Below are 24,891 nucleotides of genomic sequence, written 5' to 3' on the forward strand. Positions count from 1 at the left end.
TTATATGACCAAAAAACTTTAAGGATGGCACAAAGATTAGAGGGTGGAGGGCAAATAATACCAAGCCTGTCATTGTGAATTGGTATCTGTTTCCATATTTTGTACAGTGGTATAACTAATCTCATTTATTTTGGGGCTGTACCAGTTTGAAGATGAATCCGTTGTTGAGAAATGTTCTTTTAATACATTCTGATCATATTTTTGCAGAAAAAAATGTCACTTTCAAAAAATTCAGCCTTTTAGTATATGTCTCACTTTATTTTAGTTATTCATTTCCCCCGTTAATGTATACACAAACTGTAACACACAATATAACAAAATAGCACATGGAGTGCATACCATTACCAGTGATTTTTATTTCTAACACTCAAAACATTTTTAATAAACAAAAAATATACTTCTGCAACAGCAACATACATGCGTATGACCCTTTAAGATGTTATATATATATATATATATATATATATATAATATATATATATATATATATAATATATATATATAATATATATATATTATATATATAATATATATATATATATAATATATATATATAATATATATAGATATATATATTATATATATCTACACACACACTAAAACAATTACAATCTATAATAAAGGCACTCAAAATGTATTGCAAAGCGAATGCTGGGGAAATATTTCTATGATTCTATGAAGTGACGTCCATCATTTTGTTTGTCAGGTTAGAAATCTGGTTTTAAGCTTTGCCCTTGTGCTGAGCTGAAGTTGAATGTGTTCATACTAAACTCAGTCAACAAAAGGCGGCCGTTTGAGAGGCGTTTAAGGCCGTTCTGAAGTTGTTCCCTTTGAATTTTTGTGCCAATGTCCTCTTGAAGCAGGGACTCTTTTCTCTCCTTATCCTGAAGCATCTGCAGCATCTCCCTCTGCAGCTGGTTGGCAAACTGCTGCAGCATCTGATAGCGGATCACCAGGGGGATCTGGTCAGCAAGACGCTGACCAGCAATCTGTGAGCGGAGAAGACAGAAATAAGGACGTAAAAAGCTTTTGTTTGTTACTGTCTGTAATATGTCAGAATTTGAACATGGTTGTTATTTTGTATTAAATTATTAGCTGTGAACAAAATCATAGAACATCTCGATATTTTGTAACCAACTTAGTTGGTTACATTGTGTTCACATCTAAAGAAAAACAGAAAAAAAGTCATACCAGACTAAGACTTAATAAAGTTGAGTAATATTCTTAAAACAAAATAAAACAAAGACTAAAACCACCCTCCCAGCAGATAATAGGGATGCGCTAAAAAGCTAAATCCTTCATGTGCCGCCATCACAAAAATATAGTTGGTGTCTCTAATACTGTCAGACCTGAATTTGGACCTGGCTTTGAGAAGACATTAAAACATTTATTCTGTATTAATAAATTATTAGGCAAAAACAAACTAACATTGTTACTGTTACTGAGGCCAAACATCTCTAAGTAAAAGATTTGCTTCTGTACTGATGTCTATGGGCAGATAAACTGGATTTGTTTCTACTTTGTGGCCCATTTTTGTCCCATCAAGCTGAGTTTGTTGGGGCAGTGAGCAAATTCAGGCTCTAACCCAAATTTCCTGTTTGTTGCTTTATGTGACTGTGTCATAAATACAACAGGTGTTCATTTCATTTAACTGTATACATTCTAAATTTCAGCTTTAGTTTTAGTTTTCTTCTTTTCTTTTTGTTGTTGCTTATCTGTAGTCACTGTTTCAAAGAGTCTACTTTTTCTCTTATATTGAAAACTTCAGTGGGATGTATCTTTTGACATGGCAAGAGTTTATGTACTATATCATGTTTTTAAATGCAAACATAAAAAACAGAGTTTCAGTAACATTTACTTGGTAATAGGATTTAAGGTGTTTCAGCATCTCTTTCAGGGTGGCCCCACTGCTATTATTGTTCACCAGGGAATTTACAGCCTCCTCTTTGTCTTCCCTCTTCCTCTTTGCTAACATCTGGCTGTATGTTGTGTCCTGAGTGTAAACGATCAGCTCCATCTGAAACTGCATCCTCAGTATGGCCTCTGCTTCAGCTTCCCGTTTAGTTCTGATGTCTTCAATCTTCAGCTAAATCACACAGAAGATGTCAGTACATATTTATCAGTGTTTATTAATAAATATACAACAAGCAGCAAAGGAGATGTTACCATTGCTGTTCTGATGAGGTTAGGAAAGCCAACCAGGCTGCTCTGTGCCAACTCAAAGAGCTCCTTCTTCACAAGCTCTAAAAAGAGAAAATTATATAAAAAATTAGAAAATGAAAGAATACCTGCAAAGTAACATGTTCTGTGATCACTTTCAATGATTGCGGTATCATAAAAAACATGCCTGACACATCTTTGAGTTTCTGGACAGCAGGCTCCTCCAGCTGTTTGATCTGCTCCTGGATCATGGCCTCAAACGTCTTGTAGTTGATAAACCCTGGGAGCTCTCTTCCACGGTACTTTCGTTCATATTGAGAAACCTCTCTCTGAATATTCCAGTTGACTATAATATGGTTGTAGTTGTGGTGGGAAAATAGTATTAATAATTAATAATTTCATCTTTTAACAGTAGGTATATTAGAGGTAACTAATTAACAAGTTTTAAATTAACTTACAATTTGTTCCAGAGGTCTCTATGGCTTTCCTCCATACTGCAAACTGACCTCTCAGTAAGGAAAAGATGCTGGACTTGTATCCACATTTTAATTCTTCACCTTTGGTGAGACTGATAGCATCCTGTGTGAATGCTGACACTCTCTAAGAAGGAACGGTTTCAAAGAACAGGAAATGTTGTTTCCAGAAGCTCATATTCATTTTTCTTACACTTTTGTTTAGGAGGTGCAAAACCTGCAGCTGGCAATTTTTTGTCTCCTAAAAAAACTGGTGAACTTACATCAATGAGGAAACCAAGTCTTTCAATTGCATCAGATGGGGGTCCATTGCTTAATTTGTCCAGGTTTGCCCGAGTTTGTTTAAGTTTCTTTTGTATCTGCTCATCAAGCCGTGGCAGAGATTTCTACAAATCACATGGACAAATCACATCAAAGCTGGAGTGGGTTAAAGCTCTCCCCAGTGACCTACAAAGGTAAAACAGTAATAAGTACTTACCTGAATATGATGCACCAGTTCAAGAGTGAGTTTTTCTGCCAGTTTAGGAACAGTGGCCTGACCCTCATCAAAGAGAGTCCTACAGCACAAACAAAAGGTTAGAGTATAAGCAACACAGCCTAACACACCACAAACACTTGTTTGCATAATTTCCAAAAAGAGCAAACTTACTGGAAATGGGCATGCTCTTCGAAGAAGGCTTCCTCATTTTTTAGTGCTTCAGAAAGTGAAACCTTCTCTGTGATCTCCTTCTGACCCCTGCATTTGACCACCATGTAGCCCTTCTTCAGCGGGATGACTTCATTATGGACAATTTTAACCACGTTCTCTTCTGTGCCTTTGTCCACCAGGAGCCTGTTCTTCGTACCGCGCTAAGTAGGTTAGCCGGATTAGATTGTTGACGATTTCGCGTGATCCTGGATCGTTCGGTTCCCCGAAGCCCATCCGGGACTTGCTGTCATAGCAACAGAGCCGTAAGCGTAAACCTGCTGGGGAGCAGGTTTACTTTATGTAAACAGGATTAGATCGCGGCCACGCAGGTATGTCCGCGTCATTCATACGAAAGCAACAGCGATATTCCACCACTGTTTCACCATAAATAAATAACATCAATGTAACTAAAGATAATGCAGCACTTGATCCTTTTATTGATTTCACACAGATACATACAGGTCATTCCCTAAAAAAGGGAAATGTACTATTAACATTCTATTACATGTATGTGATTATTACAGATGTAATTCATATTTCAGAGTAGTAATTGTAAATTACTTCGTGTAATCAAGATGAGAGACCACGGCTATAAAAGCGAAGGTGGATTTGGGAAGTCTGTCGCAGTCATATCCTGTCCGTTTACGCGAGCAACCCATTGCGGAAGGTGCAAGATTGATAAGGAGAGTCCTCAGAATTCAGCGTATATTGCGGGACAGACAGGATCCTTTAGCTCAGCGCGACAGTGTGCTCATAGAGAGATATCGATTTTCCCGTGAGGGTATTATTCACTTAACCAACTTGTTGACGAGGGGGTGCAGGACCACCACCTGTCTTTTTTTTTTGCTCTGCCCTTTTCTTGGTTGCTGTTATGAACAAACAAACAGAGTATTCCAGGGTCTCTTTCCAAGAGACGACAAGCAATATAAGTGATAAATATTACCATTCTGTAGAATATTCTTATATTTCACTTTTACTTGTTCCCATGTTCTAGTGGGTCCTGTTGTGGCTCTAATGTGAAAGGGGATATAATATAACATATTATAATATAATATAATGTAATATAATATTGGATAATATGGTGTGATATGATAAATCTACCCTACCGCCTACTGGTGTTGGCCAGAGGGGCCGATGGCGCAATATGGCAGCCTGGCTTCTGTCAGTCTGCCCCAGGGCAGCTGTGGCTACAACCGTAGCTGCCTCCACCAGTGTGTGAATGTGAGAGTGAATGAATAGCGGCATTGTAAAGCGCTTTGGGTGCCTTGAAAAGCGCTATATAAATCCACTCCATTATTATTGTTATTATTGAATTACTTACGAGTTTGATTTGTCAGCAACTTTCTGCCAGCCCTCTCTCCTTGCTTTTGCAGCCTTTGCAGTGTTCCCTTGCGTTTTAATTAAACTCTGAAACTCCTGAAATCCCTCACTCAAGAGTTCTTGCTCTGCTGCCGAAAAATACCGAGCGCGCTCCTTCGACATTTTCGCCGACCAATCAAAGGGTTGCCGATCAATGTTTCTACTATCGATGCGTAGCCCCTGTTGGGCCACCCAGTGATCTCACATTACTTCATCCAGCTATACTAATCGTCAACAACAGGTGTGTTCGGGGAACCGGAATAGCGAGCTCAGAGTTAGCGCGATGATTTGGTCTTGGATGTTTCATTTGATCTTGGATGTAGTAAGCGACGTACGAAGCACAGGGCCCAGGTCAGGTTTAGTCAAGATACCTGACAGAGAGATATAGTGTTGGATTCCCCACCTTATGAGAAAAGCAGCTGGATAATGATGATGATAATAATCATTAATGAGCTCCAGTCAGAGCTTGGTGCCAGCCATTAAATATTGCTCACATTGTGACAAACTAATAAAAAGATTAAATGAGATTCAACAGTTTCCTCACCAGTGAAAACAGAACCAACATGATAAATGTATGCAGTAAGCATACATAGCAACTATATTTATTCAGTGGATAGAGAATCAATGACCTAAGAGAGACATTTGCTTATAAGCCAGGTGCCACTTTTTAAAATCAGTTCTAGTTACCCAAAGTCCTCTCTCCTTCAGGATCCACCTGCTGTGCCATCCTCAAAGCCTCTGTGGTTGCAATATCCACGTTGCATGGAACAACCACCAAGCTGATGGTTTCTTGTTTTCTGATGTTATTCTGGATCAGTCGTTTTATCTGAAAGTATTAGCTTGTAACGTAACAAATATTAAGCTACGAAATGGAAAAATATAGTTGCAAAAAGTTATACAAACTAATCGTGCCCAAATTAGGATTGTTCAAATCAAGTTGTGAATGAATGTAATACCCATAAAAGATCACAGCCATACTTTTCATTTTTTCACAAGAGAAATATATCATATGATTATATTATTGAGCTGTGGTTTGGATAGTGTTCTGTGGGCTGTACTGATAGCAATCATGCATATATTTATGATGGGGTCTTTCTTGCTTTTCTAAAAATCAAAAGTAAAACAGCAAACATGTGACAGGGATGAATTGAGCTGTATTTTAATCTGACTTGATGCATTCTACCACCAAATGCTACCTGTTCACCAATGTCCTCTGATTGTCCACTGACAGCCACTCTGGTGATGCCAGGCAGGTCGATGAGTGTCAGATCTGGGACATCAGGGGAAGCAATCTCCAGACTGATGAGGTCATTGCTGATCCCAGTCCCATTCCCCACCAGTTTATCTTGTGCTGAAAAGAGGATTTGGTTTGAGTCACACCTGAACAATAAGTTTAGCTGGCCTATCTTCTGCCTCCATCAATAACAGTGACATTTAAGAATACTTCACGCTGTACCTTCCCGAATCTTTTTCTCCACAAGTGAAGGCTTTTTTAGCTCTTCATTATAGTCACGGTAGCTTATCTTTCCATACCACGCCTCTCCTTTCTTCTTTCTTGTCATCTTCAGTTCTAGTGGACATCTTGTCACAATACCTGTGTTTTTTATGAGTGAATGGTGAGACAGAGAGGAAAAGATTTGAGTGAATACCCAGAGTATTTGATAAGATCATAAAAAAGCAGTCATTATACTATATTGCCAAACACATTTTCTTGTGTGTCTGCAGGAATATCTAATTCTTAATCCATAGGGTTAAACATGATGTTGGCCCACCCTTTGCTGCTTCAACTCTTCTGGGAAGGCTTTCCACAAGGTTTAAGATTGGATTTACGGGGATTTTTGACCATTCTTCCTGAAGAGAACACGTCTCCACTACTCCAGAGTCCAGTGGTTTATACCCATGCATCTGACTCTTTACATTATGCTTGATGATGTGAGGTTTGCATGTAGCTGCTCAGCCAGCTAAACCCATTCCATGAAACTTTCACTTTCTGTTCTTGAGCTAATCTGAAGGCCATGTTTGGAGGTCTGTAGAAATTGAATCTCAAGCAAACTTTTCTTTCTTTGTTATTATGGGGTGTTGTGTGCAGACTAAGGTGAATAAGAGTGAACATGACAAAAATGTGGAACAAGTGAAGTGCTGTGAATACTTTGCAGATACACTGTAACTGGAAAATAAACAGAGGAAATTATTCAATAAACAAGATGAGAAAGAAAAGGAAACAAGGGAGGGCAAAGGAACCAAAATGAAACAAGACAGAGAGGGAAACAGTGAAGGTCCCAGAAACAGAAACTCAAATAGACCAAGACTCAAAGCAACAAGAATGAAAACAGAAACTAAGAAAACAGAAACAGAAACTGAAATTTATCCAGCCAGCCCGACATTTGTCTCGGCTTATCCAAATATATTCAAACGCACTTCTATAGAACCACGTCAGAGCCCATGCCAGGATAAGACCAGTGGTCAGGTAGTACTGTAAGGATTTGATTTGAACAAGTTGTTACAAGTTGAATTTGAACAGAGAAATAACGCCAATTAAACAAAGGTAAGGGATTTCAAATGTATATACACTACCGGTCAAAAGTTTTAGAACACCCCAATTTTTCCAGTTTTTATTGAAAATGATGCAGTTTAATGTCTCATTGCACCCTGAAATGAAAGCATCTTACAAATAAGCAACTTCAGTTAAAAAAAAAAAGAAATAATGGAATCAATTTATAGACTAAAACGTATTCTAAACTTTTGACTCGCCACCTTTGGCAGATATAACAGCTAAACCAAAATCCTCTGATTCAGTTGTGCGCTGGGTGAGCCAGACCTCATCCTTTCAGTTTCTGAGTGCCTTTTGATGGTGAAGGTAACTCTAGTCACTGACGCCTTGACTTTCTTTGCAATTTCTCTGTGCATTTTTAACTGATGGCCTGTCTCTCTTCCATTATTAATTACCTTTTTTTGTAACAATAAACTCTCTGCAGTACAATACTGTTCAACTGATGCTCACGAGGGTATGTGTTAACGACTGCTGTCGTAATGTTGTTTCTCATATGCAAATTTAAGTGTGTAGGTGCCTTCTCGTCATTGGTGGATCCAGGGGACAGTTCCTGCGGATTGGCTAACTACCGGGAGACAACGTATTTGATGACACCGCCATGGACGGCGAGCCTTTCATCCTCGGCCCATCCTAACTGGCAGACTTTATGTTACCTGTCTAGTGATGTTTGTTTTACACAGGGGCATGTAGGGGTGGACTGCCCTTTTCTTTGATTACAGTTTTCTCATGTTTTTGTTAGTTGGGGAGGTAAGTTCCTGTCGTTTGGTTTAATTCTTTTGAGTAGGCAAGTTTGATATATCCTTGAGATAGGCTCCTTTTGTTTGTTGTTTTTTCGTTAGGTCCACCCCAAAGTTATAGTCCGCTCCTTTCCTTTGTTTTAAATCCACTCATTGTAAATAAATCACCATCAAACTGTACTAATTGTGTGATGTGCTGCTTGGGGTCAGACGGGGATGGATCACCCTTATGGTCTGGCCACCCCGAGACGGGCTATAACAGTATGGTACCACAGTGTGTTCCAACACTGCCCTTATGCAGACAGAGGGGATTGTAAGTAATCCAGAAAAGATGGAACACCTGTAGGAATTAGTAGCACCAGCTTTCAAGGCTTGATCGACTTCCATTGCTGCAGAACATCTTTAAATTGTTAACCCATTTTGTGTTCCCTGAAAAAGGCCTTTTTGTATATGTGGCACAATGATAAAGATAAAGACATGAAAATAGCCGCCCCCCATTTTATTTTATACTCAAAGACACTTTCTTTTGGTAAGGCCAATAAATATGTTGCACGGGAGATGAGTTGGCCCACCATTTCGGCAGAGTAACATATAATTCTGAAATGTACTTTTTTTCTTTTTCATTTTTGGGAAACATTAACTTTTTTAACCTCTGGCCTTTCTAACCTTTGTGCCATTTCAAGCTATTCATCGGACTTGAACGACTTGTATTGCAAAAAATAACTGGAAAAATTAGGGTGTTCTAAAACCTTTGACCAGTAGTGTATATTACAAGGGCGTAGATTTGGTTTTGGCATTGGTGGGGACGGATGATTCAGCCACCGAACCCTGCCCTGTTTCTTTTTTTTCCTTTTCGTCTTTGCTTCTTGATAATAAAAAAGGGAGAAATATACTTGCCTACATATGCTATTCTACATGCTTTTAAACCATTTAAAATTACAATTTATAGTTTTATATGTGAATTATATAATGTTAAGTTACTATTAAACAAATGACTGACTAAGTATTTTAGGCTTTAGTTTACTTCAGCCATATTTCATATAAATCAGATATCATACAAAAATAAAAATAGCTTAAAATACAGTCATGACAATAAAATAATATGACTTTAAGGACTTAACAACATTACTTCAGTTATAGTACACCAACATCTCTTATACATTAGTACTAAGGGAACACTGAATGACCTGGTGGGTTTTGTCCATAAAACTACTCATCTAAGATTACCACAAAGTAACAGATCTCTCAGCAAAATTATGCAACATTTTAGGCACTATTGCCCCGATCAAATCAGTGAGCTGGGATGTTTTACTCTAAACATGAACTACTGTTACAGCAACAGACATGGACTACTGGTGTCCCACACAATAACTTAATGTCCAGTATGTGAAGGAGCCAAACACAGGCCTGCTCCTCTCGTTAACTGAGATAAACTGCCGGCATATTTGTTTTACATCTATACGGTCCAGTCTCTCCTGGTGGACATGGCAACACGTTATTCATGGTTACATACAATTTTAGACTGATGTGGGCCAAAGCCTAAAACGATGTGCTGGGAGTTTACTGTTCTCCCCGGTTCAGATATTTGAAGTTTGCACAGCTACATTCTCGCCTGAAATTTTTTTAAAAGTTTATTTTGCAACCCAGAAAGAGTAATAAGAGGGGCACTGAAATTCGGGATTGTCCGAGAAAAAACGGGAGGGTTGGCATGTATTGCCTTGCATAGCCTGTAACGTTATTATGATGGACAGATTTTATGAGTGAACTTGACTTTAAGTGACTTACAGGTTTCTTTGAAAAATACTTTCTTATATCCAGGTTATTTTTGCTGCCATCCTCCTCTCCTCCTTGCATAATGAATTAATTAAATACACCATTAAATAATTAATTAAATGTGGCAATAATTAATTAAAATTGGAATTAATTAATTAAATAAATAGTAATGACACATGTAATTAATTAATTATTGACACATTTAATTAATTATTTATGTATTTCACATTTTAATTAATTATTGACACATTTCATTAATTATTTAATGATATATTTATTTATTTCACTTTGGCAGTCCTGGCGCCTGGCTCTCATCTTGAATTAATTTTATCTGTCAGCCTCACCCATCAAACCCAGGGGGCGGGGTTAACGCTGATCGAGTCAAAACCATTGAGAAGGGTCTGGCTGCAGCCACTGTGGAGCTCCACAGTAACCGGATACACGTGACCTCCACACTAACCGGAAACACGTGACCTACACAGTAGCCGGAAACACGTGACCTCCACAGTAGCCGTAAACACGCATGGAAACCGTGGAAGTTTTGCAAGTTGATCGCAAAGGTTGGTTAAGTCTTTCTTAAATAAGTTTGCCGTTAGTGATTTCATAATTCTAGGAATCGTCTAGTTTTCTTACAATGATCATGTTGCCACTTTTTTTGCGTTACAACAACATTCCTCCTTATTTTAATGTTTTTTCATCGTGCTCCATGGCAGAGAAACGCACAGATATGCTTTTTCCTGGGCCTGGTTTCAGTAAGAGAGCTGGATTAACTTCTTCTGTGGGCGAGAAGAAGCAAAAACCACATTTTGCATTAGAGTATGATTTATTGTTGGCGTCAGAGATGCGAAATAATGAATACTTCAATACTGTACTTAAGTAGAATTTTCTGGTATCTTTACTTTACTGCTGTACTTTTTTGTGCCTACTGTATACTTCTTTATACTTCTACTTCTCACATTTTAGCACGCGTATCTGTACTTTGTAATGCGTACATTTGTAAATCAGCCCCCTGCACGCGTGCTTTGGACGCAAGATTACTTCAAAATTTTGTACATAAATTATATTTTAGACCCTGTACTTCTTACTTCGACTTAACTAAAAAGTTGAGTCAGTGCTTTTTAAACAGAGGTATCTAAACTGTAGTAAGGAACGTGTGTACTTGTGACACCTTTGGTTAGCGTCAACACTGTAAATTTCGTTACAAACAGATTTATATATTTATCAATACTTCTATTTGTCATTCTTTTCTGTACAGCTTTTTTATTGGCCAGATTTTAGTTAGCCCCTGTTCAATTGACTGTTACATGTCAATAGAAACATGTCTCACAAGTTAAAGTGTCTTGTAATATATTTGTGGGGTTTTTTTCAAGGATTTTCTTCCCAAATCTATTACATGCCAACTGTAAATTGTTATTTCTGCTAAAACCTTAACTTAAATGTGTATATGGTGTTTATCTGTTTCTCTCTCTGTTTTAGATGCACTTATCAATCTGGAATTCGGGCTTGAAGCCGGAATTGCAGGAATGCAACACGTGTTGCAGAGGACTTTTTCACTGCCCTCTGTGCCCCACTTTCAGCCCTGCTGTCAGGGCAAAGATTGAGGAGCATCTCAGTGTGCATATAAAAAATGCTTTGCCTTTCAAAGGTATGTTTGTATTAAATATACTTTATAGTTATAAATATGCACTTTTTTAAGCACTTCTGCAGTATCTTTGTTGACTTAAAAGTTGCTGTTGATATTGTACAGTTCAGTGCATTCATCTGCAACAAAAATAGTGTTTTTATAAAATATATTTTTATTTACTTTTCACCACTTTTCTTGACATAACATTTGTGATCCATACCATTTAACTTTCATTATTGAGGTTGGCTTGGATGTTTTTGTTAACATGTACAATCTGATTGTTAGACAAATTGATTGCATTCTATACAACTACATTTAAATTACATCTGTTTGTTTGTTTGTTTTTTTCTCTTACAGATAAAATGATATGCCGGTGCAGGCTGCCTTGTAGGACAACAGGACACTTTCACTGCCCTGTCTGTAATCTTACAATCATACGGCGTGGGGATATGGCAAGGCATTTATTGTCTTGTCAGCATTCTTCAATACCAAGTCAGCCACCACTATCAGGACTGCTCCCCGCTGAACTCTCCGAGGAGCCCCGTATTCCTCCGGCAGTACTCTTCGAGGAGCCCCGTCTCCCCCCCAAGGTTTTGTCTTTGGGATCGGAACCATTTTCTGACTCTTTGTTAGAACATTCATATGCTCTACCCTCTGCGTTCAATAAAACTGCAGCTGATGGAAAGTCCATGAATTTGACATGCCCTCACTGTGGCCTTACTCTTCGTACCAAAAACTACAAGGCTCACATGATGAGGAAGCACTCCAACCAATCAATAGATGTTTGCCTGGCCAGTCATCTGCAGTGTGTTTGTGTAGATGAAACTACAGGGTTATTTGCTGTGCAGAGAACTGGCCATGGGTTTTCTGTGCCAGTTCACGTTCAGAGGAAAACATGGGGGGTGTCTCACAATATCAGATGTGAGCTGGAGGAATGTCAGCAATACCAGTTGCTGGCCCAGCGGAGCGGACTAGGCTTCAGTTTATGTGAGCACCTTCGCTCACTAGATTACTGCCGAGAAACTGTAAAGGAGGTTTTTCTTCAAGAGCACATCGTGATGGAAATGGTGGACCTTAAATTTTTTGGAGAGGCCAAAGCTGCTACATGCATAAAGAGACAGAAAGCTGCCCAGATGGCACATGCTCCACTTTGTGTGAGGGTGGATTTTGGTGGATCCTCAACACAGATCTGTTTGTCTGTATTTGAGCCGGAAATACACAGTTTCTGCCGTCTTGGCAGAATATTTGTGACTTACAATGCTCTGAGGAACACCTGGCATTGTGCTTGTGCAAAGCCTCGAATATCATGTCCTCATAAAAACATAGCTAAATGGCATCTCTTCCAGACACAGAGAGACATCTTCAAATCAACTGTACCACTATCATCAGGCACCCCATCACAGATGACTCAGGAGAGTTCTTCCTTTGAGGACAATGCTGCCGTCGAAAGGAGTATACGCTATATTTTTAAAGAGAAAAAAATACCTGGATCTCTTCCAGAAAATGTCATCTCACAGAAAATGGATCATCAGAAACAGCTCTTTCCATGTGAAACGTTGTGCCAGGTGTGCCCAGAGCACCCAAAACTTGATGAGGCTGTTCTAGTTACCAATAAAGCGAGGATTGTCAGCATGATGGGAGTGATTGAGAGTAAGTTTTAATGAATAAGATTAAACATCAGTGTGAAATAATTAGTTATAATTGTTCCTATACTAATGTTTTGACATTAATGTGATTTGTCTTTAACAGATGTTTCAACACACCATAGATCGTGTCCTCGGTGCCACATGGTCTACAGGTACCAGGAGTGGACAGATGGGCTTCACAACTTTGACAACCATGTTGTTTTGTCTCTTGAACTTTGCCTTTTTTTGAGAGAAAATCTGCAGGTGAGGATCACAAAAATAAAATATACTCATCTGAAGATTGCTTTCAAAATGTGTTTGTGTCATTATGATATTTTGGTGACCAAATTTAAATATCTGTGTAATCATAGTCTTCTTCACCCTTTTGTCATATTACAGAACCATGTATCTGCTTCAAGGGTCATTGACTCATTGGAGGGCTTAAGAAGAGTGAAGTTTCCTTCTCGGGATACCATTTTTCATGCTTATTGCCATTTTGAGGCTTTGACTGACGCAGAATACATGTACTCCTGCATAAACTGTGGGTTTCACCCCCCTGTGGTAGTTATGGACTTACACAGAAAAGGGGTGTTCAAGTTAGCAGGTAAGTTTAATGTACATTTGTGTATATATTTCATTGTGTACATTATGTGCATGTTTTCATGAGTCAATTTATTATAGTGAGTGACCTCAAAGCCCCGGAAGACTTCAATGGTGAACATGACATTGAAGGTTTTTGGAACTCTATTCACCTGGAAATGATAAGCCGTGGTTTTTTTCCAAGTGAGTGATGGCAAAAACTTTTTGAAAGTCATTCAGTGTTTTAAAGTAATTTAGATTGTAATTAAAAACATGCCATTTTCTGTAGGCGGTGTGAAGAATCCATTTTCCGTTCCACCAAGTTACACGCACTGGGCACCATGGATCGGGAGTGAAACTCGAACAAGTGACATTGTGCTTAACACAGAGTTTAAAAAAGTAGGAACAAGCTCTTCACATGAAGCAAAGCTTAGCAGTGTCACAGAAGACCGTCTGTTGGATGAACTTGCCAAACAAAAGGTAACATTGCTTTGAAGTTTTCAGAATATGACATAAAGTTCTGGGGTTGTTCCATTTACAGTTTTCCCTAATTGCTGTCAGGTTGGAGTGGTAAGAAAATTGTGTAAAGCATGCAACATCGACTCCAAAGGCTCCCGCTTTGATCTCATCACCAGACTGAGGGAGAAGATGAAGAGCAGGCAGACATATGATAAGGTCTTTCAAAGCATATGGGGTGCCTCTGGTAAGCATCACTTAGCGATTATTAGAAGTAGCATTAAAAAATGTAATTACAATTACAAACAACTTTTTAAATCTTTGCTTGCAGGAGGATGGTCTGTAATACTATGTCCACATGGCATTGTATACAGTGTTAAATTTAATCTTCGTGCTGAAAGTCCCCGGGATTTTGCTGACCTTCTCCTGTCCTGGAAGCACATGCCAAACGTCTGTGTTTACGATTTTGCGAGGGGTTTGGCAGCACACACCAATTTGCGGGTTCCTGATAAACTGCCATTTCATCCACATGAAGGTCGACTTGCTGAGCCCACTGAGGAAAATGTCAAGGCTGCACAGGATGGAAGCCTGAAAGTGAATCTTCCATGGCTACATGAAAGGATGGATAGTGTAAATGAAAATCCTCATCCTGTCACTGGATCATCTGACCATTATGTCCTGTATGACAGATTTCATGAGGGAAATACAAAAGATCCCAAGGACATATTACGCAGAATTCAACTTGTCCCGGAGCTGAAAGGCTGGCTGAACAGTCAAGTTGTTGAACAGTTCTTTGCAAACATGAGGAAAAGCAATTACTTTTTAAGTAATATGAGTCCATCCACACATGTGTTTCTGATGAGAAATATAAATCATCATTATAACACTGTCACCAACAAGAAACTTCTGGAGAGGCAGCTAAGACATGGTCGACTTGGAAAGATCAATATCTCATTGTCGGCACTGGGTCAAGCTGTCGTAGGTAAGTACATGCATTGTGTCATGACCAGAACGCTACCATTGTTTACATGTTATATTTGTTCCTATCTGTGTGTGTATATTCTTTTCTTTGTGTACCTAGCCCCACAGGTGTGCAATAAACCCAGAGAAATCACAGAAACGGTGTTGAACCCAGCACCTTCAACGTCTGGTGACACTGGTAAAATTTCTTATTTTGAATAGTGATTGACATATGTACGTGAAATAATAATCTTGCATTCATTATCTTGTTGTAGTTGATGGCTCATAAAAGAATTTGTTACATGCTGTTTAAAATGAATTTCCTTCTATAGATAGTGCTTATTTTTCTTGCATTTAATATGCATTCTATGTAGTGTTTTGTCTGAAACCTGTTAAAATCCCTATAGAACCTCAGAAAAGAGTTGACAACAAGAAAGCCAATCGAAGGTCAACAGATGCAACTTTTCCTGACCTGTGTGGACCACCGTGCGAAGCTCTGACAAAGCCTGAGAACATTTTGGCCAGCCGTTCATCATGGTGTTTTGTACCGCACCCTGGCCAACAACAGCTTGTATGTTAAAGTTTTCAGATGTCGCAAAGTGCAACTTTTAGTGCTTATCTGATTTTGTCATCCACAGTCTATGACACCTATCTGTTTTTTTTTTTTTAGCTCAACTATGTTCTGGACATCAGCAGACCCAAAGATGAGCTGATTGTTGAAACGTCTTCTGGATGCCTCACGCGGTCAGATTTTTGGACACTGGGTTTAAACAAAGAAATGGAATCGACTGTAAGTATTTTTTTTCTACGAATATGAAAAAATAAAGTGTACATTCATTGTTATCATGATTTTTTTCTGTTTCAGATTGGAAATGGCTGTTTTGAGCTTATCACTAAAATTGTTCAGTCAAAGGTACTGTATGTTGTATATGATGATTGTCAAGCTTTAATTTAAAGAGCTGTTGTTTTAAATGTTTTTTTGTTTTTTTTTTTACATTCTAGGGGATAAGCATTTACATCGAAAATCTGTATGTCACCCGGACTTGGCTTGCACCCTATGGCTGTGATCCATTGCGGTCCTTTCCTGTAAGTGTACCGTCCTTTAAAGAAACAAGCAAGTAATCCAAATGATTTTTTTTATAACTTTGGTGCGAGTTCATATACAGGATACTTAAAAATACAATTCTGTTTCAGACTGATGCTCAGAGGATGGACATCATAGTTCTCCCTCTCTGGACACCTGGTCATTTCCAGTTGTGTGTAAGTCTTGTTTTTTGACACGTACAAACTGTTAGAATTTTGCTATGTGTCTGAGATGTATTCAAGCTTTTATGACGCAGTTTCAAAAGTCTTTGACTGTGATCGCTTGCAATGACATTGTTTTCAGGTTTGAAGTCATGGCTAACTGTCTTTTAGGTACTGAAGCCACCTAAAAGAGAAATCCTCTTTCTTGACCCATTATACACCAAGGCAGGATTTGGTGGCCAACAATATGTTTCACTTTTGAGGTCACATTTTTATAAGCATTTTTGGTTTGTTCCGGAGTTTTCAGGAACCTGTTCAGTGTTCCAGGTTAAGTGCATCCCAGATCATGTTCTGCTGATCTTGAGTGTTCACACATACAGTACACTCACATGCTTTTTCTATAAACTATATCAGCAAGTTTCTGTGTGGAGTTTGCATGTTCTCCCCATGTTTGCGTGAGTTCCCTCCGGGTACTCCGGCTTCCTCCCACCGTCTAAAGACATGCAGCTTGTGGGGATAGGTTAATTGGATAATCCAAATTGCCACTAGGTGTGAATGTGGGAGTGAATGTGAGTGTGAATGGTTGTCTGTCCCTGTGTGTTAGCCCTGCGACAGACTGGCGACCTGTCCAGTCTGTCGCCCTATGACAGCTGGGATAGGCTCCAGCGCCCCCCGTGACCCTGAAAAGGATAAGCGGAAGCGAATGGATGGATGGATGGATGGATGGATATATCAGCATGATGCTTCAACATTTTATTCTCATCTTCAAATTATGATCAAGTCAGTGATACTGTCTGTAGATGAGTTTCAGACATAAATTGGGTCTTCTAGTGTTCTATTTTAACATAAAACACCATTAAAAATTATTTTATAAAATATGCCAACATTAACTTAAAGCTGTAAATGCTTTATTTTGACCAACTGTGAGCATGTGACTGTACTTTTTCATTTTGTTATGCTGTTTTTTTGAGGTCGTGTTCCTAAGGCCTGTAGTTACAGTTGGTGCTATTAGCAATAAACATTTCACACCCATCATGATCATCATCTGTTAACTTGTGAATGTAACTGTTTTTTTTAAAAAAAAAAGGAATCTTGCAGTGAAGATCATTCCCGGGCAGTGGTCAGAAAAAAAGAGCTGTGACTTGAAGGTATGTGCTAGTTTAAGTGTATGGTGAATAATATGAATTACACTAGTCTTCTTTTAAGGGATTTTATTAAAGAGCCTTTATTTTCAATGTAATACAGGGTTTTCCAAGCCAAGACTATGGAGTTGACTGTGGGATCTTCATGCTGATGGTAATTTGTCTCTTCTCTTCTTGAGATTCATACAGAAGCTAATTTAAGCTTCTAAAGAAAAATGACATTTTTATTTTTTCTTACAAATAGTCTGCTCTGTACGTGGCACTGGATGCTTCATTTGACTATACTATAGTAAGTATTCTATTTACTTTCACAGCAATGGAGTCTTGAATCTTTTGAAAGTTGTTAAATATGTTTCATATTAATATTTTACAGTCAGACATGCCCTACTTGCGTAAATGGTGGTGCTTGCTGTTGATGGAGAACTTTGATCTCAGGAGGTATTTATACTTTGACTTCTGTTCTATGTTGTGTCAAAGTTTACACACCTTAACAATATCAACATTTTCTGTTAAGCTCTGGCAAGCTATTTGCACACTGGAGAGAGGAAGCCAAAGCTGTGCTTGAAGGACAACACGTGCCCATTTTCAGAGTGAAAAAGCGCAAGTTACAGGAAGTCAGTCAGGTCAGTAATCACTTTAAACAGTAGTGTAATTACATGTTTAGTGACATTTGAATAACTGTTAAAAAACTGTTCTGCAGCAGAGAAATAACTATGTTTTTATCCCCATTTGCCTGACACAGGAGCCAGCAGTTGTTGCAGATCTGCATCCTGCTGTGCAGTGGGTTGTCCAAAATAAGGCACTTTTCCGTGGACACGTAACAATGCCCAAATATGTGTCCTTAAATCAAGGAGACCAGCAGAGGGTCTTAAGAGACATGTCAGAGGAAGAAGACACTGGAGCAAGGGACTTGTTCCTCTTTGTTTTTCAGTTTGCAGAGGACATGGAGCTCTTTTTGAATGCATGTGCTGATGAGCAGGGGCTAAGGGTCAGTGCTATGTTTGACATGTGATGGACAAATGAAGGCACTGGCTGTGTTTGTTTGTTTGTTTGTTTAATATGTTGTTGTTGTTGTTGTTTTTGCGTAGTACAAAATTCCTATTAAACTTATTTCAAAATGTTGTTCACTTGATTCTGTGTCCATACTTATAATAAAGGATTACAGTGTAACAGCATTAAATGTAAAAGCATTTTTTTTTAACTTGTAATTTCAAAATAAAAAGCTTATTGTTGATATTAACAGTAAATAATTGTAAACAATAATATTTTCATACATTTTAAAAATTAACACTCTGGGCTCTATCCTGGCCATTTGTGGACACTTCACTTATTCTTTTTTTTGACTACTGCACTGCAGTGGAATGACACGGGTTTGATCTTAAGGATCTAATAGTTGTGTGTGTTGTGCATGACATTGCCACACAAATATCTATTTGCAAGATAGAGTAGAATAAATTATGACGCATGAAATATTACATAGGCTGCAGTGAATTTCTGTTGATACAGACTATTGAGCTTTGAGTTTCCCAGTCAAACTTAGCTTTGAAGCACCTGCTAACAACACTTTTACTCTTTTACATTTCATAACAAGACACCATAGCCAAAATATTAACAAAATATATATTATTAAAAAATTCAAAGCTGCAGCACATACAGCAACAAACATCGTTAGTAAATGTGTCCTGGAGTTTATGCAGGTGCAGAAAGTGCTGCTGCTGTAAGTCAGCCTAACAGCTTCCAGATCACTTATTTTTCTGGAAAGATGGTAGGAAGGGCATCACTGCTCATTTCTACAGAATCACAGATCTTGGAATGCAATCCCTTTGTACCATGAAACCACTTCGCAGTACTAGGAGTCCACTAAAACCTATAACGAGAGTGATCCTGGAAGAAATGGGGCACACACTAGTGACCTCAACAATTGCAAGACAGCCTTTTCCCCGATGCTCAGATGGGGAAAAAAAGGAAGTTTCATGAAAACATTAGGACTTTATCACCGTTTTATCTGAAAAGTTAATGGTAATATATAACCTAACTGGCTATAAAGAGTAAAAAATTTAGATACAATTTTGATTTTGATGAAAAGGACTGGTGCTATTTTAAAGAGTCACGTCGGTAAAAGTAGATAAATGTTTTAAGAAATCTACATTTTATAGCATTTTGTGAACATACACAAAAAGTGGCCATTTTTGGCAACAAACAAGCTGAAAGAGTTTTATATTTTTGGTTCTCCTTGAACAAAAATAATAGTGAATAATAATCAATGTTGATATTAATCAATTAGATGTCCCAGACTCTACTATTAATAATACAGCAGCCCCTCGTTTATCGCTGGTGTTACGTTCTAAAAATAACCCGCGGTAGGTGAAATCCATAGCCAAATTTATTTTTTACAATTATTACAGATGTTAAGACTGTAAAACCACTCACTACATGCTTTATACACTTTTCTCAGACAGGCATGAACATTTTCACACTTTTCTCTTTTGTTTAAACACTGTTAGAGTTCAAACCTTCGTAGAAACACAAGTCCAGTATTATGGAATGAAAACAAAAGGTGCATTTGAGGGTGCAAAACGTTTCGTCGGCATTGTTGTGTTTGTTTGGGAGAAAACTTCCAAACATACAGTACAGCACTTCAGAGTTACACTGCTAGCGATCGAAGATTTATGTAAATTCGACAAGCTAAACGCATTCTGTACTGTACAGCAGGAGTCCCCAACCTTTTTGCACCACAGACCACTTTAATGTCAGACAATATTTTCAGGGAACGACCTTTAAGGTGTCGCGGAGAAATACAACAAAAGAATTAAAAAAAGAAACTGTGGTATTTTGTAAATATAATGATAAACGTGACTTGAGCTGTGCGCCAGCAACAATGACAGTGACATCCTCCTCTCTGCTTCTTAGCGCTCTCTGGTCGCTATGGTAACGCGTAAATAGTTCTTTCAAAATAAGACACACAACTACAACCATACATTTCACACCGGAGGATCAACTCTCGCGGAACGGTACCAAAAGACTCACGGACCTGGACCGGTCCGTGGGCCTATTAGGGACCGCTCCTGTACAGGAGACACTGGACTAGATTGATTGACAATGGTCTACAGCAATCAGAACGCACAACGCGATGTACTGTAAAAAAAATAAATAAATCAGCGAAACAGCAAGTGTCACTTTTGGCCACGAACAATTTAGGGGATGGTGAATTTTTTTGAACAAACCCAGAGTGTTAAAACCCCCCACTTAAAACCATTTTTATTTCTCAGCAGCATCAATAGTGACAAAAACGCAATTTAGTTTTCGCTGTCAAAGTAGATTTAACCGAAGTTACGTGTTTACGGCTAGTGTGGAGGTCACGTGTTTCCGGTTAATGTGGAGGTCACGTGTTTCCGGTTAGTGTGGAGGTCACGTGTTTCCGGTTAGTGTGGAGGTCACGTGTTTCCGGTTACTGTGGAGCTCCACAGTGGCTGCAGCCAGGTGCTCTTGAAACCATTGCTTTGGCCTGGTGGCCATTGTTTTTAGCACACAACAACCGGCATGTGGAAACTAACAGAACTGAACTTTGAAAAACCCTGTTTGTGTGTCACCAAATACAGTTTTAATATTTTTTTAGCCGAGAATGTAGTGGTTTAATCTTCATGTGTCTGGTCGGTTTGTCAAGATACAGCCTCTTTGCAAAAGTGCTTCGATGCCCAGTCTCACGGCAAAGCCTGGGATAGACTCGCTCGCCTCGCAAGCTGTTATTACCACCGACAAAGCGCAGGCCCCCGTACACAGCTTTTTCATTGCAAAAGAACCGTCTGAATGGTTAACTGAAGTTAACTTAGATAAATTATAGTTAAGGAGTATCACAGATAATGACCATGTGAGCTGTGTGACTGTTGTGTGACACCACTACACTGAAATCAGTAGGCTATTACTGAAATGCACGTGCTATATCATAAACTATGATATAAATAGGGAGGTCCTACTAACATGTTTAGTTTTAAAGGACACTTTCCTGCCTTTAGTCTCATTCATGAGCAGTATTAGTTTTCTTCTAACATCCAGAAGTCTGCACGATGTGTTTCATAGTTTGTAACAAAACTTTGACAGTTAAACATAACATGACCGAAAAAGCACAAAAAAAAAAAGAAAAGAAAAAAGAAAAGAGAGAGAGAGAGAAAATCACACAAATTATATGTTAACCTCATTTATTTTTAGTTAAGTAAACTCTAAAAATTCTAACAGATAGCTGGTGCTTAGAATACAGTTGAATAACTATTAAAAAATAGATGATATAATATTTCTGTCCAGGTTGCAGACTTCATGATGAACATGCTGTTGCAAACTCTGCTTCTCTCGGTGGAAATGCGCCTTCTCTTTCCTCTTTGTATAAAACATTTTAAAAGTCAGTTTAATCTCAGAATTCACTGTTAAATCCAAAACACACCAGATAAAGAAAAGCGAATAGTTCAGTCTAACACATGTGCCAGTGAACCATTAAAGGTCTGTGAAACTATGCAGTTATGAAACGTAACTTTAACCTCAGCCAAACCGATTTGCTCAGTTGTAAATAAAACAGCGAAGTAAACGTGACCCGACAGACAGAACCTGAGTGAATGAAGTCCAGCGTTTAACCACTGAGAGCTAAAACTCAGGTGAGGTTTCAAAGCTGTGTGCCGGTGATTGGACATCAGCCGCTGATGAAGCTGTTCGCCTATAAAGTGCTCTGTAAGGAAACAAGCTCCAGCAGCTCTGCGCTCGGGAAAAATACTATATTTCCTTATCTTGTGCAGAAAAATGCGCTGACATTGCTTTATATCGAGTACCGGCTGCCCAGTTAAACTGTGACTATCACCAGGTAACGTAGGCGTGTTTCTTGAATTAGCAGCAGGTGTTAAACAGCTGACAGGTGAGGAGGAGGATGCATGCAGGTAAACTGAGGGTCTGTTGAGCTGATCGCTGGTTTCGTGAGAAAAATGTCAGCTCGTTCTTTATGTTACAGAAGCACAGAGACACAAGACCAGGCGGAAAGAGACGATCGTTCGGTGAAAATGAGAATCTGTGAATGCAACATGTGGAACACGGAGAGTGGAATATGTAAACAAACCGGTTAACGTAACCCCCTGGGTGCACTCTGCATGCTGACTGTTAGCAGAGCTAGTGAAATCTCTGAAAACATCTGAGCACTTTTGCAAACATGTTCTATGTTGACAACCTGACCAGACATGTGAAGATTACGGTGCGACATTCGCGGCTAAAACACTGTTAAAAGTGTAGTTGGTGACAGAAAAACGGGGTATTTTAAAACTACAGCACCACCATTGCTGCCTGTGATTTGAAATACATTCTGGGATACCTGGCTGCCCCAAGTCTACACAAGCAATCGATTATCTAGGATCGACCTGTTTTGACTTACTTTGCACGGCAACCAATGAAATGTTAGAGAAGCTGCATGGGCAGCGTTAACCCCGCCCCCTGGGTTTGATGGGTGAGGCTGACAGATAAAATTAATTCAAGATGAGAGCCAGGCGCCAAAATGAAATAAATAAATATATCATTAAATAATTAATGAAATGTGTCAATAATTAATTAAAATGTGAAATACATAAATAATTAAATATATCATTAAATAATTAATGAAATGTGTCAATAATTAATTAAAATGTGAAATACATAAATAATTAAATATATCATTAAATAATTAATTAAATGTGTCAATAATTAATTAAAATGTGAAATACATAAATAATTATTTAAATGTGTCAATAATTAATTAATTACATGTGTCATACCTATTTATTTAATTAATTAATTCCAATTTTAATTCATTATTGACACATTTAATTAATTATTTAATGGTGTATTTAATTAATTCATTATGGCAGTCCTATGTTCCACAGGACTCCAGCAGAGAACGTAATTTAACTCTTTCTGCACCGCTGGGTGAATGAGACATTGACAGATCGTTTTTTTTTCTATCGGTTTTGTTTTTCTTTACTCAAAGAGATCAAATTATTGGTGGGGACAATTCAATAACCGCTGGATATTGGTGGGGACGTGTCCCTTCCGTCCATGCCAAATCTACGCCCTTGGTATATTATTTAAGTAAGGTATGAAAGGATTACTTATATACTGGACTGTCACGAGTCTAATGAACAGTGAGTTTGCTGAGCTGGAAATAAGTGTCTTCTTACCAACTCCTCTTGGCAGTGCCACCCCGGACAGCGCCTCCAACACAGAGCTCTTCCCCGAGCTTTGGTCCCCTATCACGGCGATAGCAGGCAGCGCCAGGTCCTTCTCTACACCAAGAGAGCGGAGTTTATCAATGAGGTCAATGCAGGGACGGACCTTTTCCTCATACTGCTGGTTCAAAGAGTTCATGGTAGCTAATGTTTGTCTCCTGAAAAATGATTTTGTAGAAAAGGTAAAAATGACAGTGTGAACTGTAACCTGCTCTATCAAAATTGTTGGTTTAACCCGGAAAAGGGTTTGCTATAAGTTTCGTTTCTTGGCATCTGTTGTCGCATTGTTTATTCAAACATACAGAGAGGAGGCAGCTTCTTCTTAAAGTGATACTTTCTTTAACTCGCGGTTAATTGACTGTGCAGTGTGCACTATAGAGTCCATCCATCCATCCTCTTCCGCTTATCCTTTTCAGGTTTTTGCATAAGGGGGTTTGGAGCCTATCCTAGCGGCATTACAATTCTTCACTTAAATTATTTTTTCCTAAATCAGCAATTAAGTGAGTTCGGTTAGGTTTCATTTCTTTCATTTCTCCTGTTACTTTAACCTACTTCTTGCAAGATCACGGGAGATAGCCTTAAGCTGGGCAAAACGCAAAGTTCCTGTTGCTAAACCACAGTGATTTGGGTCATCCAGCATCCTGTCCACGGAAGAGGAAAAATACTTATTCTTAAGTCTTATCCTGAGCATGTTTTTCTCTCGATGTATGTGTGTGTGTAAATCTATGAGAGAAGTACCGTGAAGCTCATGATTTCTAACTTCAGTAAATGCTTTGCTGATGAGTTTGATACCTTAATCAGTTTCAGAGGTATTTACTTTGGCACAATGTTCCGTTTCTGAATTATAGTCCTCTGGAGAGGGAAACAAGGAAGCCCATGCCCATGGTGTTGAAACTATAACTGATGTCAGCAGACATGATGCTCAGCTTGAGGGGTCAAAATGGGAAATCACAAAACATATCCAGCTTTTGTATTATTTATAACAGATCAATGAAATGGTAATTGATAATTGACTGACAAAGGCTACTATTTAAAGTTAAATGGCTGTGGTGATTTTCAAATAAATACTTGAACTGCCTCAAATCAATACATCACTCATTGGTTGTACTTTCTAAAGCTGAAAAGGGACAACATCTTTGGTTTTTGCAGCAGCTGTGTGGGAAATGTGATTTGGAACATCAGGAAACTGCATATCACAGTGTCCACACGAAGCAGGACTAATGTGCACGCATGATATGTACGTGTTTTGTTTTTTTGTTTTTTTCACACTTGATTTAAACACACAGTGG

The 24,891-nt window shown here is 38.6% G+C and overlaps 2 protein-coding genes across 3 annotated transcripts; one reads left to right on the plus strand and one right to left on the minus strand.

Moving 5' to 3' along the window:
- Positions 1-560: 560 nt before the first annotated feature.
- Positions 561-23,809, minus strand: LOC146709112 (interferon-induced GTP-binding protein Mx-like). The gene is made up of 13 exons (XM_085456066.1): positions 23,555-23,809; positions 6,137-6,274; positions 5,877-6,031; positions 5,368-5,506; positions 5,023-5,051; positions 3,283-3,470; positions 3,112-3,190; positions 2,897-3,019; positions 2,619-2,760; positions 2,348-2,506; positions 2,167-2,243; positions 1,859-2,086; positions 561-989 (listed from the first exon to the last, which is right to left on the minus strand). Exons 1-13 carry the CDS (start codon positions 23,739-23,741, stop codon positions 708-710), a joined length of 1,926 nt encoding a protein of 641 aa, XP_085312192.1. The 5' UTR covers positions 23,742-23,809; the 3' UTR covers positions 561-707.
- Positions 10,166-18,494, plus strand: LOC146709113 (uncharacterized). Of its 2 annotated transcripts, XM_085456062.1 has the most exons (22): positions 10,168-10,301; positions 11,218-11,386; positions 11,723-13,015; positions 13,115-13,254; positions 13,390-13,594; positions 13,672-13,773; positions 13,859-14,049; positions 14,131-14,272; positions 14,357-15,007; positions 15,107-15,184; positions 15,393-15,556; positions 15,656-15,775; positions 15,851-15,898; positions 15,988-16,071; positions 16,180-16,245; positions 16,402-16,493; positions 17,318-17,378; positions 17,476-17,526; positions 17,617-17,661; positions 17,746-17,810; positions 17,887-17,995; positions 18,115-18,494. In XM_085456062.1, the coding sequence occupies exons 2-22, from the start codon at positions 11,218-11,220 to the stop codon at positions 18,382-18,384; spliced, it is 4,146 nt and encodes a 1,381-aa protein (XP_085312188.1). In that variant the 5' UTR covers positions 10,168-10,301; the 3' UTR covers positions 18,385-18,494. The 2 variants fall into 2 exon arrangements, with proteins under 2 accessions (XP_085312189.1, XP_085312188.1); XM_085456063.1 differs by lacking the exons at positions 16,402-16,493; positions 17,617-17,661; positions 17,746-17,810; positions 17,887-17,995; positions 18,115-18,494 and having other exon boundaries at positions 10,166-10,301; positions 17,476-17,532.
- Positions 23,810-24,891: the final 1,082 nt, after the last annotated feature.

This window comes from Copadichromis virginalis, linkage group LG5 (assembly GCF_057382275.1).
Source record: "Copadichromis virginalis isolate Kocher_CV1m ecotype Utaka linkage group LG5, C_Virginalis_male_GT1.1, whole genome shotgun sequence".
In the NCBI taxonomy this organism is placed as follows: Eukaryota; Metazoa; Chordata; class Actinopteri; order Cichliformes; family Cichlidae; genus Copadichromis; species Copadichromis virginalis.